At 43.0% G+C, this 20,230-nt stretch overlaps 1 protein-coding gene across 1 annotated transcript; it reads right to left on the reverse strand.

Moving 5' to 3' along the window:
• Positions 1–3,369: 3,369 nt before the first annotated feature.
• Positions 3,370–19,478, reverse strand: LOC103190628 (solute carrier family 2, facilitated glucose transporter member 8). Its single transcript, XM_007911482.2, has 10 exons — positions 19,298–19,478; positions 14,389–14,551; positions 13,067–13,273; positions 10,598–10,697; positions 9,562–9,773; positions 8,417–8,566; positions 7,142–7,250; positions 6,770–6,943; positions 5,277–5,422; positions 3,370–4,520 (listed from the first exon to the last, which is right to left on the reverse strand). Exons 1-10 carry the CDS (start codon positions 19,369–19,371, stop codon positions 4,374–4,376), a joined length of 1,482 nt encoding a protein of 493 aa, XP_007909673.1. The 5' UTR covers positions 19,372–19,478; the 3' UTR covers positions 3,370–4,373.
• Between the last annotated feature and the right edge of the window lie 752 nt (positions 19,479–20,230).

Below are 20,230 nucleotides of genomic sequence, written 5' to 3' on the forward strand. Positions count from 1 at the left end.
GCCTCAACGATGTGATAAGGCACATAAGATGTGATACATCAAATGCAAGGATTATCTTTATTATAAATTGGTCACTCAATTCATGACTGTTTGTGTGACGCTGCTGTGTGCAATTGCTCACAAAATATATAGTCAATTCACTATATATTCATAGTATATTCTGTGAAGCACTTTGAGACATCTCGAAGACATGATAAGGCCCTGTTTTAAATGCAAGAATTATTATTATTGGGTCTAAATTGAGCAAACAACGTGGTGCTGTGATGGGAGGATGGTCGGGAGGGGTGAGATCATCTGGACCTTTTGTGATGAGATCATTGATGTCCACAAGGCTAGGATTTGTGTTTATATAATAATAAAATATATATATAAAATATAACAAAATATACAATAAAGTGGAGTGACTGTGTACTTTGAGAGCAAATGCGGCAGCCAATTTGTGCACAGTGACATCCCACAGACAACTATGAAGTGAATGACCAACCTCATTTGGGGATTCTTGGCCAGGATGCAGGGGAGAAACCTGACAGGAGATAGATAGGTTGAACCGCCAACCTTCTGACCTGGAGACGATGGGTGATAATAACCAAGACAGCCTGGCAATTATAAAAGATGTTACATTCAATACAAAAAAGGAATTAAAGATTGCCCTGAATTCTATATTACAATTTATGAGGACATTTAGAATTACTGAAATATGATTAAATAAAGATGCTGACTGATAACCCATTGGTGCTTCAGAAAGGTCCGACTCCTAACTGAATCAAGTTTATGAATCACTTTTAACATGATCTGGTTAAAATGATTCATCCATTGCCAACATTAGTTTTAATATTTTAATCAAACGAGGCCGTTGTCATTAATTCTAGATTAAAGAATATAGCACCTTATCGCGTGGTTGAGACATCTCAAAGCGCTTCACAGAATATACTGTAAAGTGGAGTGGATGTATTTTGTGGGCAAAATGCAGCAGCCAAGTGCACACACAGTGGTGGACTGAGTGACCAAATTGCTTTTATACAATAATCTTCTATACAGCTGCAGCACCTAGAACAAATGAAACATATCGCGCAAGGTAATACTGACAAGCAAAGTGACTGTGTATTTGTAGGCGTTTACACCTAGCAAAGTGCCACAAACAGCCTAGGAATGAACGATCAATTTATCTGGAGAATTGTTTGGTCATTAAAGATCCCTCCTTTTCCCACAAATTTCTCTTCCCTCCTGCCTGGTGTCCTGGCTAACAACCCCCCACAACTGAAATTGGTTGTTCACTGTTTGTGGAACATTGCTGTGTGCAAATTGGCTGCTGCCCTCGCCTACAAATACACACAGTAACTATACTTCCGTCTAGAATCCTGTGTGGTGCTTTGCGAGACGTCTCGATGACATTATAAGGCGCTATACCAAGTTCATTGATGACTATCATTGATGCTTTAAAAAAATGGTAATTCTTGCTAAAGTCCCTCAAGGAATTCAAAATAAATCGCTGGGAAGCAATAACGATCCCATCTTGTACTCACAGCAAGTAAACACAAACATTTGATTTGATCGATTTCTGAGTGAGTGTTGCATGCAGAAACCGCCGTGCTGTTTGATGATTCAGTCGGGAGTCTGGATTATTCACCTCAAACAAGAACACACCCCGCTGTCTGCCCCCGTTAGATCTCAAGATGGTCAAATAAGAACTGACAGTCACGTAATGGAGTGATGCGATTCCATTTTGACAGCTGAGAGAGGTTTTGTGCCTTCACACCGGCGTGGCTAAGAATAAATATGGATTTTGTTTTGTCTGCCCTGTTTATTAATTCATCTAAAAAGATCACATTTTCAATAAATATTGTATTGGCAACAATCTGAACGCACAGCCCAGCAAACACGAGCTGCAAACCCCAATCTCAAACAATTTGGGCATAAATTTAATATGTTGGGAGGCAGCAAATAGAATCATCTGGAACACAGATTGAGTTAGTGGCAATTTCTGAAAGTTTCTCCTGCTGGGCTTTTAGTGCTGGAGAAATGCACTCTCTCGGACGGTTATTTTAATGTTGTTAATCCCTTCCCTCTGAGTGAGGCTGCACCACCCGGCAATACCTTCGACCATACCCCACCACCTAACTAACCGCCGTGTTGGTGATGTGGCTCTCGTCTCCAGGTCCTCACTTGGTTTATCCCCTTACGCCTCCATTTCCTTCCCCTCCTTCGAGCACCTTACCCTCCACCATCCCTCCAATCTTTCCCCTAAAATTCAAAGTCTTGAGACGTCCTCCCGACGTAAAAGGCGCTATAGAAATGCAATTTGTTCTTGTCGTTGTTGTCAAACACGCTGGAAACATTGGCTACGATCTGGCAAATCTCCCCAGAACCCTGATCTCTCTCCCCACCACCTGAAGAAGATGACCTGCAGATAAACAGCAAGTGTGCGGTGGGGAAGCATCTCCGGAGTGGACTGAATTAAAAATATAAAAATCGGGAGAGAAATACAAAGAATAACGTTCCCGAAGGCAGATTAACAGCTCGGCAACCTCGAGGGCAACAACAACAACTGGCATTTATATAGCGCCCCTCACGCAGGGTAGCTTTCCAGAGGCACACACACCGGCTCTCCATTCAGTCACAGCGACCCCAATGGATAAATATGGAGAATGTTTGAAAAAAAANTTAGGAAACACAAAATTGCAACCTTGAAGTGACCTTGTCTTTCTGCTCCAGCATTGCCTGCTCCCCAGAGCAGCTGTAACGCACTCTGTGCCCATGCAATATTCATCTCCTGCCCTGCACATGTCCGTGCAAATCAGCACGGAATCCAAAAAACTTTGCAAAGAACCAAAAGGCACTTTTGAGAGAGGGACATTCCCCTCCGTGAGAGGCGCTATCAAAGTTGTTTAGTGGCTTATGAAGTACCTGAACATTTCACCCACAAAATATACAGTCAGTTCACTTTACAGTATATTCTGTGAAGCGCTTTGAGGCGTCTTGAAGACGAGATAAGGTGCTATATCAAATGCAAGGATTATTATTATTATCATGATGTTCCTACTTGAATCAGTGTCACTATTAGTGCCATTATTATTATTATTAAAATGATATAACACTCCTTCTCCCCCACCTCCCCACCCTACTAACTGTTTCAACTGCTATAGCACACTCAATAGCAACATGGATGCAGGTTAGCTCCTCAGATCTCAAATAACAACAAAAACAACAGCAACAACAACAACGCCACATTGCATTTGTATAGTGCCTTTCACGTCAGGAAGATGTCCCAAGGTGCTGAAAGATAAGTCACAAGAGCAACATCTTGCTTACATTCCTAGAAGCAAAACAGGGTTTGGGTCATTCATACAACTATTCAGGCTCAGTCTTATAGAACATTAAACAAATTAGTTTTATTCTCACAAATCAGTGTTTTTTTTAAAAAGAAAAAACATGCTCCACATTTCAAACAACAGTCATCTGCAATTGTAACTTTTTATGCCTTTTATGAACAATGTGTTCAGTGAGGTAGCTCATTGAAAGTACAATTAATCCTTGTTGACATTCTAGCTTATACCTTATTAAAACTTAAGATTTAAAAATAGTTAACAGCGTGGAACACAATTTACATTAAATATGACAACAAAATCCTCTTGAAGACGACAGACTTGTGTATTAATAGTCTGCTCAGTCTTCCATCTTAAAATAGCCCTATAAAAATCTAGTAGTTTACAGGTCAGTGGGCTTTTAACCAGTGTTTAACAGTGTCCACGTGATCAGGCTGAAGCAGTAAGTTTTAATTCCCTTTCACTGGGGTCTAACGTGCTGCACTTGTAACCTGGATTTGTTGCATTAATTGCAACGATCGAGAGCTGCCTTAGCTTTCTGAACTCCCACTGCTTCCCAGTGCACGGAAGAAGCCACTAACTCAATCCCTGGCATCAACCCTCCAGAACCAGGCGTGGGATTCAGTCTGACACGGTGGTCACCGAGAGAGCAGGGAAGGCAAGAGCAATCTGATCACAGGAACCATCTTAAAATCAGGATGCTTATCAACAGGCAACCAATGTCAACACTTGATTAGGAGTAACTTTAAAAACTGGGAAACATGATTAAAATGAGAAAAAAAGACATTAAACATTAACAGTGGTTATTCAGTGCAGGACTGCTATCACGCGGCTCAGTCTTAAACTTCCATGTGTAAGGAGGGGGAAGACGACAGACACAGGTCTGACCAGCTGCTTCTTCTGGTCCAAGGATTTTGGTTCCGTCAGTAACATGGAACCAATGTGCGGTTGTAGACCAGGAGAGTACTGGCCAGGGTTAATAACAATCTTAAAATAAAATCTGCACATTAGGCACAGATACGACACAGCAATGACACGTAGTTCAGTAACTCAAGCCCGTGGAATGCCTTTAAAATGGTTCTCGATCTGTTCCAACGATTTCCCTTTTGTCTCAGGAACGAAGAAAATTGTGAAGAAGATGCTCAGAAAGCAGAAGCTGCCAAAGAGCCAGAAGGTCCCGTACGGAGTAATGTTATCCTAGAGTAAAAAGCAAGAGTCAGTCTGTGACTTTATATTAGAACAACAACGACAATTTATATTTGTATAATGCCTTTCATGTCAGGTGGATGTCCCAAAGCGTTGGACAGTTAGGGAATCTGGTTGGGATCAGGAGGGGTTGGAGGGCAGGGAGGGAAGGGGTAGGAGGGTGACTGAAGTAGAAATACCCAGATAACAGAGGGCTGGCCCGGGAGCATCAATTCTAGTTTGGGAGTTTCTCCCATGGCCTGACTTTCCTCTGGGTAAAACTGGTCATTCCCGGGACTTGTCTACACTCAAAGTTGCTGCTGTGTTTGGCTAAAATATATATATATATACACACACACATATATATACACACACACACCTTTAAAAAAAATCAATGTACTGGATAACTACAACAACTACTTGCATTTATATAGCGCTCCCTCACGCGGGTGGTGTCCCGGAGTGCTTAAAAACTACTGTAAAGCGCCGAGTTTTGAAACAATAAAACACTTTAAAAATCATGAATTGACTTTTTTGTTCAACACTCAGCTCTCTTTACAATTCCGTGTATTTTATGCATCACTTACCAGGTGTTGCCAGAGTGTAAAACAAAATCTGCCCTCAAACTCTGCTCATGTGCCAAGTAGCAGCTAATGATTATATCAGTATAAAATGCTTCCCTTTTACCTTTACTTCCAGCTCTTCCTCCCACTATCCCACCATCAAACTACAACAACCCAAACCACAATAACAAACAGAGACACTCACGAGAAGATTCTGGAACTCTTTAGTGACCAGAAATGCACCCATCCAGTTGACGACAACACACACCCCGCTTGCCGGGCCTCTAGCCCTGACCGGGAAGATTTCTGACATGATCAGCCACGGAACAGGACCAAAGCCAATGGCAAACCCTGAGGAGGTCAAGGAATTTAGTCACTTAATAAAACTAGTCATTAAAGTTAGAATCTGGAATGCACTGCCTGAAAGGGTGGTGGGAACAGATTCGATAGTAGGTTTCAAAAGGGAATTGGATAGTCAATTATAATAATCCTTGCATTTAATATAGGGTCTTATCACGTCTTCGAGCCATCCCACGGCAACCAGAATATACTGTAAAGCGAATTGACTGTCTAGTTTGTGGGTGAAACACGGCAACCAATTGCGTACAGCAGTGTCCTGCAAATATTCGTGGATTGATAAAGAAAAATTTGCAGGCCTATGGGGTAAGAGCGGGGGAGTGGTACTAGTTGGATAGCTCTTTGAAAGAGCAGGCACGGGCATGATGGGGCGAATGGCCTCCTTCTGTGCTGTAAGATTCCATGATTCTAGGAACACAGAATACTAAAATAAATTCTGTTATACTCTTTGGACGCTGAGTAGGTCACAACTCAAATGTAGTAATATACAACAACAACAAGATTCCATTTATAGAGCGCCTTTCACGTCAGGAGGACGTCCCAAGGCGCTGCACAGTTGGGTCAGGACCCGAGCAGGGGGGAAATGGTCAGGGTGAGGGGAGGGAAGGGAGGGAGCGAGGAGGGGGGAAATGGTCAGGGTGAGGGGAAGGGAGGGAGCGAGGAGGGGGAAGAGAGTCGAGAGGGGAGCTGAAGGCACGGTCAAAGAGAAAGGTTTTGAGACCGGCCTTGAAGGAGGAGGGGAGGAAGCGGCGAAGGCACTGGGGGATGGAGTTCCAGAGCCTGGGGGCTGAGAGGCTGAAGGCCCGACCACCGATGGTAGGGCGATTGGGGCGGGGGACGTGGAGCAGACCAGAGCCGGAGGAACGGAGGGTATGGGCAGGTAGGTAGGGGGATAGTAGGTCAGAGAGGTAGGAGGGAGCGAGGCCGTGGATGGCCTTATAGTGAGGGTGAGGATCTTGAAATCAATCCTCTGGGGGATGGGAGCCAGTGGAGGCGAGCGAGGGTGGGTGTGATGTGGTCCCGAAGCCTGGTGCGGGACAGTACACGAGATGCAGAGTTCTGAATGACCTGCAGCTTGTGGAGGGAGGTGCCGGGAAGGCCGGCGAGGAGAGAGTTCCCATAGTCCAGCCTTGAGGTGACAAAGGCGTGGACCAGGGTTTCAGCAGAGTGAGGGGACCTTATAGGATAATAATAGTCCTCGCGCTTGATTTAGCGTCTTATCACGACTTCGAGACGTCTCAAAGTGCTTACATAGCTTTTATAATAGAAACAAAATCCTAGCAGTACACAGTAGGCTCATCAGCATTTGAAAAGCAGCTAAGCGTAAAATGCAGTACCCACCTGCTATGAAGAGAATCAGACAGACAAGGGGCAGCCAGGTAGGACTGTGTGTTGCCTCAACAGCATTCTGCACAGCCAGCAGGTCAGTTCCATTGGGAACAAAGTTGTTGACGTGAGTGTGCCAGACTTTGAAATAAACCCCGAAAAGTGTTGTGCTTACAGTCATCGTCAATCCTGTAAACCACAGCGAACAAATAAGGTTAGAAACATAAAGTGGCTCCGTTCATTCATCTGTATCTAGTGCCTGTACTATGGCTTAGTCTTAGATAACTACTGTGACTCCCAAGATCTGTGCAGGACCACAATAAACACTCCTTTGTATCTCGGGGCTGTATAAATACACCATCGAGGCTCAGGTAATAAAAGACTCACCTGATATCACCAGAAGTGCTTTTCTCCCCGCTTTATCCATGACCAGTGCGGCCACAGCTGTGAAAAACACTTGAACCAGACCGACGATCACCGAACCCTCGCTACTGTTCTGAAATACAATGTGGGAGAATAACAGGCTTAACCCAGAGATAAAGGGAAAATAGTGACACTGATTCAATTGGGAACACAATAATAATAATAATAATCCTTGCGTTTGATATAGTGCCTTATCACATCCTCGAGACTTCTCAAAGCGCTTCACAGAATATCCTGTTAAGTGAATTGACTATATTTTGTGGGTGAAACGCGGCAGCTAATTGCGCAGAGCAGCGTCCCACAAACAGTTGTGGATTGAGTGACCAAATTATTATTATTTATTTTGATGGAATTATTACCCTGTAAAAGCGATCTATCAATTTACTAACAACTGGGTTTCTACTTACTGTTCGGTAAACAGAAGTGTGTGGAGTAAGGAAATTTGCTCAGCATTTCATCCTGTCGGGAATTAAACCCAGGTGCTCTCGCTAGTGAGGCCAGTGCTCTAACCACTAAGCTACAGGACTCCACATAGGTGAAACAGGAGGCTGTGCAGGCCATCAAGTGTATTCCACCATTTTAGTCCCAAAGGCCCACCTTTCTGCTAAACTTTTTAGTACCTCTACCCCTCAAGTATTTGTCTCTTGTTTTTAAACATCTCCATTGATTCTATCTCCATAGCTTTCTGAGGCAGAGCCCAGAATTCCGTGTGTGACGCAATGCTTCCTGTCCTCACTTCTAACCGTTTTAATTCTGATTTTAGTGGAATTCCCTCTATCAGAGGAAAGGTAGGGAAAATACAAGCAAAAACAATATGCCTAAAATATAACTGGCGTTCTTTATTTTCTTGGACATCTATATTTTATTTCTGGCGATGAGGCGGAATAAAACTATTAATAATAATAATAATAATAATCCTTGCATTTGATACAGCGCTTTTCACGTCGGGAGGACGTCCCAAAGCGCTTCACAGATCACACTGTAAAGTGAATTGACTGTATATTTGTGGGCGAACGCGGCAGCCAATTGCGCACAGCAATGTCCCACAAACAGTCGTAGATTGAAAATGACCAATTTATTATTGGTTTTGGTTTTGGAGGGATTATTATTAGGCTCTGTGTGGAGTAAGGAAACTTGCCCAAGGTTTGGCCCTCTGCCTGGAATTGAACTCAGGTCTCTCGCTTGCAAAGCGAGTGCTCTAACCACTGAGCTACAGGACTCCACGTATTGTATACTTACCTTAAAGTTTGCTTGCTCAAAGATAGATTCTGCATAAAACATTACTGCATTAATTCCACTCAGCTGCTGAAAAAGCATCATAAATATTCCCACACCAAAAGGCTTGTAAATTTCTGGATTTTTCAGCTCCGCAAGAGAAAGACTAGCATCCTATAAATAAAGAGAATGTAATTAAGTAAGTCATGTCAGTGGAAGTGTAATAGATCAAATGCACAATCACCCGTAGTCTTAGCAGTATTTTACTCTACACTTTCTAAACTCAGAACCCAATGGATTGTCCACATGTTCATTCCAGCTTTCCCTATAATGACCCCTAATCTCACTGCTGGGGCTGATTAGTCTAACGAACAGCAAGCGCAAAAACCTGGGAACTGCTGCTTCCTCCACAACTGTATCTACTTAATAATCCTAATAATAATAAGCCTTGCATTTGATATCTCGCCTTATCACATATTCGAGATGTCTCAAAGTGCTTCAAAGAATATACTGGAAAGTAAATTGACTCTATATTTTGTGGACGAAATACTGCAGCCAATTACACGCAGCAGTGTCCCAACAAGCAGTCATGGATTGATTGACCAAATGATTATTATTTATTTTATTTGAAGGGATTATTACTCCCGAAAAAGCGATCCACCAATCGACTAACAGCCAAGTTCCTACTCACTGCTGGGTAAACAGAGGCATGTGGAGTAAGGAAACATGCCCAACGTGTCACCCTGCCTGGGAATCAAACCTAGGTCCTCTCGTTTGCGAGCTACAGGACTCCAAAAAGATGCAAACTGCTGCTTTTCACCAGAACTGTATCTACTTAACACGTAGGAAAGCAGAAACAATAATATTACACTCCGATGTCTACATTTCCAATCGTTTTATAAACCGAGCAAATCTAGGAAAGCTGTGGCAAATGAACCACTTACAAAAAGCTGAAGAGATATGAAAGCAATATGATTGAGACATCCTTCACAGGTGTCTGTAACCTCAATTTATTAGATGGGAAATGTGCCCGCAGGTTACCACTGGCACAGGCAATTATAGAAACAACGGCCTCCCACTGGTGCTGTAATTTTCTATATTACTAAAATCGTCTACCCATTGAGCAAGTCACAGAGCCAAACACACATACTCTCCTATTGAAAAATTACCTGTTGATCACAACTCGCTTCGATCTGCTCGCATTCCCATTCGTGATTGACGTCGGGTCCCCGCAGCCACTCCAAGGCGTGGAGAGCCTCCGAGCGCTTGTTCTTACTCAGCAGGTATCTGGGCGTTTCCGGCATGAAGCACATTAGCAACAGCATGGCCGTTGGTGGAATGGAAGACAAGACTGCAAGCCAACGCCAAGCCAAGCCCATTCCTGATCAAATCAAACGAGACAAGAGTCAAATACCTGGTGTGTTATTGCAATTTCACTGTAATTCTTTCTAACTGTTATCAATGATGTTTCCGTTCACCATTACAGTAAAAATTATACCATTATAGCTTTACAATGGTCGATTTCTTAAAGCAGCCTTTCCTTGTCAAACATCTGCTCTGGTTCGGTCCCAACTTCTGTTGTACTTTTATTTCAAGCGCTCTGGGACGCTACCCCCTGTGAGGGGTGCTATATAAATGCAAGTTGTCGTAGCTTTAGAAACTGAACACAGCTCACAACATACAATTATTGTCAGCTAAGTGAAGGGTGGGTGATGGAGAAACCACGCAACCCAGAATATTATAATAATCCTTTCATTTGATAGAGCGCCTTATCACATTTTCGAGGCATCTCAAAGCGCTTCACAGAACATACTGTATACAAGTGAATTGTATATTTTGTGGGCAAAACGCAGCAGGTAATTGCATACAGCAGTATCCCGCAAACAGTCGTAGATTGAGTGACCAAATTATCATTATTTTATTTTTCGGAGAGATTATTACAACCAGAATAGCGATCCGCCAATCAACTAACAACCGGATTCCTACTTACTGCTAGGTGAACAGATGCCTGTTGAGTAAGGGAACTTGCCCAACGGTTCGACCTGCCCGTGGGATCGAAACCGGATGCTCTCGCTTGTGAGGCGAGTGCTCTAACCACTAAGCTACAGGACTTCACTGACTAACAAATATTATACTAACTACACTAACAAATATTGCAAGAGATTTGAAACAACAGCAGTCCTTAGTAAAAAATAATCATCATACCAGCAGCATAAGCACCCAGAATCCCAACAACCACCATCAGTTGAACACAGGAGCCCAGTGTCCCTCGCACTCTCGGGTGGGCCATTTCAGATATGTACACCTGAAAGAGAATTGCCCCACACACACAGTTTACATCTTTACTGGATTAGAATCATTACTGAGATAAAAATCAGAAGTTGCTGGGAACACGCAGCAGGATCAGGCAGCATCTACGGAGAGAATAAAATGAGCTAATGTTTCAGGTCCATGCCCTTTCGTCTCTGAAAACTCAGCAGGTCAGGCAGCATCTATGGAGAGAGGAAAGTGAGTTAACGTTTCAGGTCAATGACCTTTCCTCTCTACATAAATACTACCTGATCTGCTGAGGGTTCAGGGCAACTTCTGTTTTCATTTCAGATTTCCAACATCGGCAGTATTTTGCCTTTAGAATTATTACTGAGATGGGATCTTCACTGTCAACACCAAAGAAATAGCAAATGGATTCGTTTTTAATGTTGCTTTATTCATTATTGCACCTTTGACAATCCAAGATATCTATGTTTAGTTTGTTTGCTAAAGTCAGTCCACAGCCTGGAAACATGTTAAGCAACTATTTACCAAATTATTGCAAAACCCAAGTCAGATCATTCAAACCATGATGTTATGTGGAGTCCTGTAGCTCAGTGGTTAGAGCACTCGCTTTGCAAGTGAGAGACCTGAGTTTAATTCCAGGCAGAGGGCGAAACCTTGGGCAAGTTTTCTTACTCCACACAGAGCCTAATAATCCCTCCGAAAAAAATAAATAATAAAAATTGGTCATTTTCAATCTACGACTGTTTGTGGGACATTGCTGTGCGCAATTGGCTGCCGCGTTCGCCCACAAATATACAGTCAATTCACTTTACAGTATATTCTGTGAAGCGCTTTGGGACGTCCTCCCGACGTGAAAAGCGCTATATCAAATGCAAGGATTATTATTATTATTATTTCAATAGCTAACCAGAATAAAATTCATAATTCATCCATGTGATTATAAAAAAAACTGGACAGCATTCACTGTTACAATCCCAAATGGATTTTTTACACTGCTTGAATTCCTGCAGTTTATTATTGTAACAACAACAACTTGCATTTATGTAGCACCCTTCACGTGGGGTAGCGTCCCGGAGCACTTGACAGTGACTGAGTCTGACCCCAACCCAGGGGGAGAGGGAGGTGACCGTAAGCACGATCAAAAAGAAAGGTCTTTAGGCGGGATTTGAAAGCGGAGAGGGAGGGGGCAAGGCGGAGGGATTGAGGGAGAGAGAGGGGTGGGTTCCATCTCCAAGAAGACATTGGATACTCTATTTGGATAAACTGAAACAAGGACATTCTGGGACAGGAACTTTGATAAAGATCAATAAATTAATCAAGAACGGTCACAGTTTAACAAGTCACCGTGGTTTGTAAACAGTTTACTATCTAAATCCCATGACCAGTCAGCAAAATAGAATGTTCCAGTTTTAGCCCAGTTTCTCCCAGCAAAGATGAGTGGTGTCTGAAGGTTTAGTAAATAATGATGCCGCTATTCCTTTCGGTTTTATTAAGGACTAGCTGTTCCCTTTGCAGCTACGCTTGCAACCAAAGGATCCAACATGGAATGTAGATTTCAGCGCTACTACTCACAAATCATTTACACGGAATAAACATTCAGTGTACACCTTGAGCAAAACTGCCATACATGTGTGATGAGCTTGTTTAGGTCATAGCTCATCAACAATAGGAGATCCCCCACAAAACATGCCCATGACACTCCTCCATGCAAGACCTTTCCGATGAGGTATAAATCATGTCTCTGCGTCAATCTGTTATTGCGTTATTGGTGGACACACAAACAGACACACAGACAACATTTCGTCTTTATTAGTATATATATATGAATACTATAAAAAGTTGTGAAACAACTTAATTTTTCAAATCTCGGCAACAAATAATTTTGCATTAAAAAATTTGCTAATGTTAATACTATTTTAAATCGCTAGTTTATAATAATAATAATCCTTGCATTTGATATAGTGCCTAATCGTGTCTTTGAAACATCTCAAAGAGCTTCACAGAATATACTATAAAGTGAATTGACTGTGTATTTTGTGAAACATGGCAGCCAATTGTCCACAGACATTTAAAACTAGGCAATTTGAAAGCTGGATGACTCAAAATGGTGTGAAACACAGCATCCTAATAACAGCTATCTAAAATATTCACCAAACAATTATAGAGATCACAAGGCATTCTCGAGCTGCGCATTATATTTATATTCTGTTAAACTACAAGTGAATTCTAAGATATGTGCCGTACTGCCCTGACTTAATAACAATAATAAACCTTGCATTTGCTATAGCGCCTTATCACGTCTTTGAGGTGTCTCAAAACGCTTCACAGAATATACTGTAAGTGAATTGACTACACACTTGCTCTTATCATTCATACAAAGACATAATGTATACTTACAGGCACGACAAGTGATGTCAATCCACTGGCCAATCCAGTCAACACTCGGCCACCATAAAGCATGCCAACATTCTGTGCTGCGATTATCATGGTGAAGCCAAAGACAAATGGCACGGCGGACATCATTAGGCTCAGCTTTCGTCCGATTTTATCAATCATCCATCCTCCAACAATGCCACCCAGGGCAGCACCTAAAGTAATCAATGACTGAACACAGAGCATCAAATATAATTTATTGCAATTTAATTGTAAAAATGAACAGCTTTCAGTTTATTACCTCTACTTAAATTCACGTCATCTGGGCAGAGGCCAGATAATATTGGCAGTATAGAGTTGAAGACATGAAGAAACATTTTAGATACAACAACAACAAATTACTTTTGTATCTGGAGCAACTGCTTATCTTACACAGATCAACAGCTTGCATTTATATAGTGCCCCTCACACAGGGGATCGCTCCTTATAGTACCCAGTAACAGTAATAATCTCTCCAAAACCAAAAACAATAATAAATTGGTCATTTTCAATCTACGACTGTTTGTGGGACATTGCTGTGCGCAATTGGCTGCCGGGTTCACCCACATATATACAGTCAATTCACTTTACAGTGTGTTCTGTGAAGCGCTTTGGGATGGCCTCCTGACGTGAAAAGCGTTATATTAAATGTAAGGATTATTATTATTATTATTATAACAATGTCAGGCTGTCTATCACCTAGTGATCTCGATTTCCCATTTCTGGAGTAAGGTCAAAATGTTCCTGTGATGGTACACCACTTCAAGCGCTCTGGGCCGCTAGCCTGTGTGAAGGGCGCTATATAAATGCGAGTTGTTGTAATACTGGATGAAAGATGGTTCCTACAATACGTAATTTTTTTTAAAAAATTCGATAGTTTGGTTTCAGTTTTTTTTTAATAAAATTTATTCTGAAATGTCAACCATACAATACCTCACTGGTTCCTAGTTGATAAATAATGAGTAAGCATCTTAAAGTGGAACTCCATTAAACTCCCCCGCCTTGCTACAGGGTTGTCTTGGTCATAGTGCTGATTTGGATAACAACAACAACAATTTTGATGGACCTGTGCTAACCAGAAGTGCGGTACACCCAGTGTCAAGCACTGATGAGCCAGCATTGCGTGCTAAAACATAGCTAACTTCCCTATCATCAGGTCAGCACCAAAGCCACTTTGAAAAGGAAGCAACATCAACCAACACCCAGAAGTTAGCCATTGATTGAGTACTTTGCTTATAGCACAGCCTCTGTTAGATCTCTCTCCCCACCCCAACTCCCTCCCCACCATCACCACATTAATTACTTACAGCAAACCAGGATGCCTGTGTGGAATCGAGCTTGATGTTTGGATTGGGACTCTTTTGAAGATCTGGAATGGCTGGTGAACTGTAACCAAGGACGAATCCAAAACTAAGAGGTCCCAAAACAGCAGCAAACGTAGCCAAGTAAAGATTTCTATTCCTCACATTGCTGTAAAAAAAAACAAACAGATACCTTCACCTTTTAATCTGTGTTTCTAAATTTAATATAAATTGCAATGTGTGTGCAACAGTAACACTAATAATAATCTTTGGATTTGATACAGCCTAGAGAAGCCTTATCAAGTCTTCAAGACATCTAAAAGCTCTTCACAGAATATACTGGAAAGAGAATTTTGACTGTATATTTTGTGGGTGAAACGCGGCAGGCAATTGCACACAGTCCCCTTCAAGTGTCCAATTAAAATGATTTTTGTACTGCTTGGCAGATGATTTTTTTTAAAAACAAAAAACACAGTTAGAAGGAAATGAACTCTAAATAGGTCCAATGTTAAGAGGAATAAAAAGGAAAAGGCTACAAAAGACTTATTTCAACAGAACAGAGAAAAACTACCAAGGAGTGGCAGTAATGGAATAAACATACTGATGTTCTTGATGTTGCTTATAATAATCCTTGCATTTGATATTGCACTTTATCATATCTTCGCAACATCTCAAAGCGCTTCACAGAATACACTGTAAAGTGAATTGACTGTAGTTTGTGGGCCAAACACGGCAGTCAATTGTGCACAGCAGCGTCCCACAAACAGTCGTGGATTGAGTGACCAAATTATTATTTTTTGGAATAAGGAAACTTGCCCAACATTTTGCCCTGCCAGCAATCGAACCCAGGTCCTCTCGCTTGCGAGGCGAGTGCTCTAACCACAAAGCTAAGCTATAGGACTCCACTTGCAACTAAGGAAACCCTCTGGGATTCCCTTTCCTTCCTGTGGGTAAGTATAGGTCATCATTTTGTCTGTTGCCCAACTGTAAAATTTATGCAATGTTTTGCATTAATTTCACAGCTATTAAATATTAATATAGCAGGCTTTTAAAATGAGAAAACAATGCATATCCTTTTCAAAACTCCAGCTGCAATAAAACGTATTGACCTATAATATTGATCAGCAGTCACACAATGTCTAATATCCCAGTAACTGTGAAATTAATCACTGATATTGTGGGATTTTCACACTGACACAAATTGAATGAGGGTTAATGATGTTTAATATTAAATTGAATGGAGTGCAACACGACTTGGGAGAAAGAGGAAAAGTTTTCAGCTCTTTCAGCTAAAAGATTAATACAGAGCAACGCGTTGGAGTCATATGATTTGAGTGGACAAAGTGGTTTATGTGTCAGACTAATTTAGTTTAGGAAGCATGACTGCCTTCAGGCAGCAGAGAAAAACATTACAAGTGCTTATACAGCTGAAATCTCATTAACATGAGGAATTTAAGACTGACATAAGTACTGTATGATTGCTATCTTGTGACTGCAAAGTAAAAGTGCTGGTGTTTGACTACTCATCTGGTATCACGTGACAGGATAAAGTTCAGCAGGAGCAGGAGTTATTGCATACTCGGTACATACTAAACTCTACCTGGTTGGGTAACTACAAATAAATTCAGTGAACTCAACACAACCCTCTCTATCTCTGCTGATGCCCAATTAGCTGCCCAATTTCGTCCACAAAATAATCAGTCTATTCCCTTTACAGTATATGACATGCCTCGAAGACGTGTTAAGGCGCTATATCAAATGCAAGGATTATTATTATGTAAAAATGCATGTTACAACAAAATTACCCCCCCACCCCCACTCCACCCCACACACAACTGCGCAAAAACATTAACCCATCATTTTCTTTGCATTGAAATCCTGTAGATTTCCAGCATTTATTTTCATTTAAGATTCCAGTACTTGCAGTTTTATCTTTTATTTCTAACAACCGCACTTAGCAGTTCCCTAATCCAGTTCCCTAACTGACAGGTCAGGTGGCGTTCTGCAAGGTTTCTGCCAAAACTGTTCCACAGCCAACCTCTGAGATAAATTACTTGACGTATACCAAACCTATTTATTATTCCTGGAATACAGCACTCTAATTAATCTGAATAGAATGGGTGACCTGATTGACAATCGCATGACTCATTCTGTGCATAAGGTTAAACTACTATATGTATTTAAGACAATTTAGATATGTTACTTTAACCATTATTCTCACAGGTAAATCATCTTATTCTCAAATGACATCATTGTTTACTCTATGGGATAAGATTTTCAGGGGACTATTCTTTTCTACGTGAATGTTTGAGATTATGTTACTTAATTAAACTGTAACTTCAAATTCTACGACAACCATGCGCTGTAGCAGAATAATTAAGTCATACACGAAAGATCCTCAACAACCACACACACATACGAATTATCACCACTAACTGATACTTGATGGAAAGTTCCGTCAGCAATCAGTAATACTCATTTACTACGACAATTACTGTAAAAATAATAATCTTTGGATTTGATACAGTGCCTTCCACGTCTCAAAGCGCTTCACAGGATTTTACTATGTAAAGATCTAAAACTAGTTTTGTTAGTAAATAAAACAGAAAATCCTAAGAAATTGGATTGTTAGATAAATCTCATATCACAGATTAGAAAATACTACATAGGAATCTGTTGACCGAGTTTTGCATGAATGCAGGTGCCCAGAATTCCAGGGTAATACGTTTAACAATTTCAATGTACTTGTACAGCTTGAGTGAGCTAGAAATGAGTACAATCTTGGCTCAGTGACACGAAAACACTTAAGAGTTTAGTTGAACACAGGAAGCAGTCGTTACACATGACGTAGTGAATAAGTAAGAAGTGTATACAACATATACAGTCAATTCACTTTTCCAGCATATTCTGTGAAGCGCTTTGAGACATCTCAATGACATGATAAGGCACTATATCAAATGCAAGGATTGTTATTATTATTACACTGGTTATTCCAGTACGGGTGGTTGCAAATATTTGGTTCTATTAGGTGGTACAAGTTGATTTTGTGGGTCAACTGTATAACACCAGTGATATATTTTATAGGTGAAAATACATCCTCGGTAAAGACAATCCTGATGAAATTAATAATAATTCTTGCATTCTTATCACGTCATTGAAAAATTCTTAAAGGGCTTCACAGGATCAAGCCCTCTGGGGCATTACCCTGCGTGAGGAGCGCTATATAAATGCAAATTGTTGTTGATTTACTGTAAAGTGCAGGGACCGTGCATTTGTAGGCACAGCACAAACAGGCAATTTGCACACAGTAACAAGCAGCCAATAAGTGAATAAACAAATTGAATTGGGGGATTATTGCCAAGGACATAACGAGAAACTCTTTCTGAAATAGTACCATAGGATCTTTAACATCCATCTGAATAGGCACAGAGAGGACCTCGGTTTAATGTCTTATGTGGAGGACCACACCTCCAACAACGCAGCTCTCCTCCCCTGCACTGCACTGGAGTGACAGCCTATACTGTGAACACCAAATCTCCAATACAACAGCAACTTGCATTTGTATAGCACCCTCCACACAAGAGTAGCGTCTCAGAGCACTTATGAATATGGACGTGAAAGGCGTTATACAAATGTAATCTTCTTGTTGTTGTTGTTGGATGAAACCCACAACCCTGACTCAGAGACCAGGGCGCAACCAGCTAAACCAGCTAACACCTATATCATGGGACCTTTTAACATCCTCCCAGTGAAAACGCTGACCAGGAAATCATTTCAATGCAGAGAACTGCATTTCTCCAGTTACTAATCCTACTGTTTCCTGGTTGTTTGTGAGACATTGCTGGGCGCAAATCAGCTAATGCATTGGCCTACAAACGACAGCAACAACTTGCCTTCGTATAGCAGCCTTGTCGTTAGTGCAACATCTCAGAAGGCATTATACTGTACGCATCAAAGCAAATCAATCCTGTGATGGGCTTCCAGTAAGAGCTTTGGACATGGAAGTCGCTGTATCAAACTCAAGGATTGTTATATTATTATTATCACTATTATTATTTCTCGCTGGAGTGTGAGCTTGAGTCAGAGCATTGGGTAAAGAGGATGGTTGTCTGTGAAGCTTTCCCGCTGCTTGTCCAGTTAGGACCACCCAACCCGTTAGGGCTTTGGTTTGCAGGGTTAGCAGGAGCTGAGCGGGATGACTCCCCGCCCCCCAGTGACTGGTCGGCCCTCCAGGTCCTGCCGATGAGCCAGACCGGGCTGTGCTGCCATCAGCAGCGAGTGCCCTGGAACACTGCGGACCCTCCTGGCTCAGGACCCGGGCCGGAGACCCAGCACAGAGGGCCGTGGCCAGGCAAGTCACCTCGGGGGCCAGTTCAGCTCCAAGGAGACCCCACTTACCTTCACTCCACCCCACCATCGCCCCCCCCGCCATCGCCCCCCCCATCGCCCCCACCCCCACCATCATCCCCACCATCGCCCCCCCATCACCCCCACCCCCATCGCCCCCACCCCCACCAGCATCCCCACCCCCACCGTCGCCCCCACCCCCCACTCCTCACCCCCACCCCCCCCATCCCCCCACCCTCCCCCCACTCCCCCCCCCATCGCCCCCACCCATCCCCACAACCCACCTCACCCCATCCACCAAAGAGGAGAGGCTGAGGAGGGTTAAAAGTAACATGAAGAGCAAAAAAAAAGAGGCTGCGGTGTGAGGGCTGAGGTGAAGGCTGAAGCTGCACAACCACCTGAGCCCCACCTGACGCCGGGACCACCTCCCACAGCTCAGCCCCGACCAGGAAAGCCCTTCAGGTGCACAGGAGGACACCTCGCGCTGCAGTCACCCGCCCTACTGTTTCCCGGAGGGCAATGCGGCCGATGGGATGGGGGGAGTCACTCAGCACAGCGGCGGCCTAACCTGAAGTAGTGCTCTCCCTCGCTGCCGATCACCGAGGCCCCCGCCAGCAGCGGCCTGTGCTCCTCCGCCGACATCGCTCGCAGTCCAGTCCTGACTGACCTGTGCTCTGGGGCCGGACGGCACACAGCGCGAACGGCTCACGGCAGCCACGGCATCAGGCGTTATAGTGGGCGGGTACCTCCCACACAGACACCACCCCCTCCCCTCCCTCCCCTCCTCCTGCCACAAAACACAGCCCCCCCCCACACCACCCTCCCCCACCCGAGGGCCGCGGAAAGCAGAATGTTTTGTTGGGACCCGAAGCTGCGGCCAGAAATAAAACCCCGTTTGTAGCCCCAAAGAGAGCGCTGAACACTCGCCCCAAAAGTAGCCCAATATCACGAGTCGCCTCCTTGTGAATAGACAGTAAAAGTGGCCGATTTAGTGTGTGTGTGTGTGTGGAGGGGGGGGTGTGGGGGGGGTTAGTGCATGTGAGAAAAGATTTTCAAATTTAAGAAAACAAGAGCAGATTTAAATGATTATTATTTCGGGAGGAGGGCGGGTTCGATCCCCGGGTGGGTCAGGGCCAAACCTCCGGCCAGTCCCCTTACTCCCCACGCCACCGTCTGACGGCGGTCAGTAGGAACCCGGTTGTCAGTCGATTGGCGGATCACTTTCCAGGGATAACGATCCCTTCACAGTAATGATAATAATAATAATAATAATAATAACTTGGACGCCGCTGTGCGCAATTGGCTGCCGCGTTCGCCCACAAATATACAGTCAATTCACTTTACAGTGTGTTCTGTGAAGCGCTTTGGGACGTCCTCCCGACGTGAAAAGCGCTATATCAAATGCAAGGATTATTATTATCAAATGCGAGGATTTATGAGTACCACAACCCAGAAAGACGCCCGAAATTGGGCGAGAAGGCGCCCGATCCGTCAGCGATGG

The sequence above is a fragment of the Callorhinchus milii genome, unplaced genomic scaffold, assembly GCF_018977255.1.
Source record: "Callorhinchus milii isolate IMCB2004 unplaced genomic scaffold, IMCB_Cmil_1.0 Scaffold8, whole genome shotgun sequence".
Classification (NCBI taxonomy): Eukaryota; Metazoa; Chordata; class Chondrichthyes; order Chimaeriformes; family Callorhinchidae; genus Callorhinchus; species Callorhinchus milii.